This window comes from Urocitellus parryii, chromosome 1, assembly GCF_045843805.1.
Source record: "Urocitellus parryii isolate mUroPar1 chromosome 1, mUroPar1.hap1, whole genome shotgun sequence".
Classification (NCBI taxonomy): domain Eukaryota; kingdom Metazoa; phylum Chordata; class Mammalia; order Rodentia; family Sciuridae; genus Urocitellus; species Urocitellus parryii.
The window spans coordinates 113878247-113881387 of NC_135531.1; the positions used below are offsets into that span (position 1 = coordinate 113878247).

Sequence of the window (3141 nt, forward strand, 5' to 3'; positions counted from 1 at the left end):
TATTTATCTTATGTATTTTCCTGCTTTAGCTTTCTGCATAAGATCTTTAAAATAATAGGCACTTGTTGAATTGAAAATCATGGAATTTTAGGGTAGGTTCATTGTTAGGAAGAATAGTTGGCAACTGAAAAACAATAGTTTGCACCCACTTTCAGTACTTTTCTTTGCAGGCCTTTTCACACCCTATTCTCCTGGGCTATCTTTCAGGCTGTGAAAAGATTAGTATCTTGATGCTGGCAGAAAGCCATTGTTAACATGGGCTAAGTATATTCTCTACAAATCACTTTATTGGAGCAACAGTATAACCGGAGAACCATGTAAAGATGGAGGTGATTTTAAAGGCAAGAAAGCAGGAGACAGCTGACTCTAGGTCTTGGGTACACTGGGCTTTGGGAAAGGCAGCCTGTGGTTTAGTTCTGTTTTTCATTTCCAAGGGTATGTTTGTCAAAAAGGTACTCTGCTAAGCCAGCATCCTGGGACCCCATCTTAATCAAGTTGTGTACATGGTCAGCTAGTTCTTTGATAGACTTCACCTGCTCATTCAGGTAGTGGGTTTCCAGAAAGTCACATAAATGGGGGTCACTTTTGTCTGAGGCCAGGGTGTGCAATTCCAGCAATGAGTCGTTCACATTCTTTTCCAACACTAGAGCACTCTGCAGGGCATGCAGCCCACTTTCCCAGTTGTCCTTTTCTGGCTTCTTGATGTCCTTTAGGTAGATCTGGCCTCCTCGCTGGTTCTGAAACCTCATCAGCTTCTCTGCATGCTCTCTCTCTTCCCGAGACTGGTGAAGAAAATACCTGGAGAAGTTATACAAGGCCACGTCGTCCCTGGAGAAGTAATAGGCCATGGACAAGTACACATAGGACGCATAGAGCTCAAGGTTGATCTGTCGGTTTACTGCAGCCTCGCAGTCGCGGTGAAAGTTCTGGCGTACCAGAGAAGGCCCAGAGGGGTCCCAGGAGGAGGCCACTGTGGCCAGCAGGAGTCGGGGGGTCACTGATTGGGGACCCCAGGAGCGCCTCGTGGCCCAGAGTTGTGGAATCACGATGCTAGAGCGTGCGCTGCGCAGGGACGGTAGCGAAGGGCTGATGAGCCTGGAGAGGAAACAGAAACCGGACAGCATGGCTCCTCCTTTCTGGAAGTGGGGAAACTGAGGCCGGGCGCACTCAGGATCAGGTCCAGTGAGGGGGCGTTGGGTCTGAATCAGAACGCGGGCCTAGGCAACAGGGAATGCGTCACACACCCCTCCCCTTCCACAGGAGCAGAGTTCCACAGCGAGGGCTTCTGGCAGCACCACGCATTGCACCTGTCATAGTTAGAACCGTTCTGGTATTGGGTCCCTGGGAAAGGCAACACAGAAAAATGCAGTCATAGGATCCAGTTTATCCAAAAATTTGTCTCATCATCAATGCAAGATTCTTGCTGTTGGGAGTGTTTAATTTATTATTTTATCTAAGTTAAAAAATACTGTCATGGCACATGCCTGTAATCCCAGCTGAGGCAGGAGGATGGTGAGTTCATAGCCAGCCTCAGCAATGGTGAGGCACTAAGCAACTCAGTAGACTATGTCTCCAAATAAAATACAAAATAGGTACCCCTCCCCCAAAAAAATTTTTAAAAATCCTGTCATTAGAGTAGGCACTGTACTTGCAAAAGAAGGGACTGAACTACCCTTGCCCTGCATCTCTGATCTTTTCATGCCCAAGGACCCTAAGTGGCAGAAGAAATAACAGTGAAAGGGGTAAAACCCAAAGTCATCATCAATTCATCTGTGAGAGTAAATGTCTATATTTAAAGCAAGTATATATAAATTGATTTCCTTGTTATTTTAATAATATGTAGTATTAGTATTAATAGTAAGTATGGAAGTAATTGCCAGTATAGTGCACAACTTTTCAAATGCCTATATACAAGTAGGTGCTTTAAAATATGTATTTTATTTTTAAATATAAATTTATCTTCACTATACAGAAATCAGATACTATGGAAAAGTAGGAAAAATGTACCAATTGGTTACAAACTTGATTTTACTTTCCCATCTTTTGTTAAAGCAGAGAGAGAGAGAGAGAGAGAGAGAGAGAGAGAGAGAGAGAGAGAGAGGGACTTTTGAATTACTGAGGATTGAACCCAGGACCTAACACATGCTAGGCAACTGCTATACCACTGAGCTACATCTCCAACCTCTTATTTTGAGACAAGCTCTCATTACGTTGCCCCCATAGGCTGGCCTCAAATGTGTCATACTGTCATACTCCTGCCTCAGCCTCCCTAGTAAGAAGGATTATAGGCCTTGGCCACCATACTTGGCAAGAGAGAGAGAGATTTTAAAGAAGTTTTTTTTAAAATAAATATTAGAATATTTAGTCTTAAAAGGATATTTTAAAATGTTGTAGGGAATTAATAAAATGAGGATGAGCTCACAGAAGAAAATTCAAAACACCCCTAATTCTTTCTCTGCCCAGAGATAACCATTGTTAAAATGTTGATAATTCACACAAACTAAGAAGATAATTAAAATATATATATATATATATATATATATATATATATATATATATATAAAACAGTTCACATATACTTTTTAAACAGCTTTGCAGTGAAATAATTAACATACAAAAAGCTTCACCTACTTATTACAATTTGATAGCATATGTTACACACACACACACACACACACACACACACACACACATCTGTGAAACCATCACCTAAATCGACATAGTGGACATTTTCATTAATTCCAGAAATTTTCTCACAAGCCCTTTGTGCTCTGTAATCCCTCACTTTCCACTTGTCTCTGTCCCATCGCATCCCAGACAACCACTGATCTTTGCTTTCTCTTCCTACACATATTAGTTTGTGTTTTCTATAATTCAATATTTAATAAATAAAACTTTATTTCTGGTTTCTTTCACTCAGAATAAGTATTTTGAGATTTATCCCTGTTGTAGCTTCTATCAGTAGTTCCTTTTACTGTTGAGTAGTATAACATTATATAGTTTTATGACAACCAATGATTGACATTTTGGTTGCTTATGGATTAAGCTATTAAAATAAAGCTGGGATGGAAATTCCTGCACAACTCTTTGAGTGGACATGTGTTCTCATTTCTCTTGGGTAAATATTGTGTAGTGAAGTGA

The 3141-nt window shown here is 40.7% G+C and overlaps 1 protein-coding gene across 1 annotated transcript; it reads right to left on the reverse strand.

The window, feature by feature from the left end:
• Window positions 1–410: 410 nt before the first annotated feature.
• Ftmt (ferritin mitochondrial) lies at window positions 411–1124 on the reverse strand. Its single transcript, XM_026396207.2, has one exon. The coding sequence runs from the start codon at window positions 1122–1124 to the stop codon at window positions 411–413; it is 714 nt and encodes a 237-aa protein (XP_026251992.2).
• Between the last annotated feature and the right edge of the window lie 2017 nt (window positions 1125–3141).

Excerpts from the sequence above, each read along its gene's own strand:
- Ftmt (XM_026396207.2), bottom strand. The coding sequence starts at position 1,124 with ATGCTGTCCGGTTTCTGTTTCCTCTCCAGGCTCATCAGCCCTTCGCTA.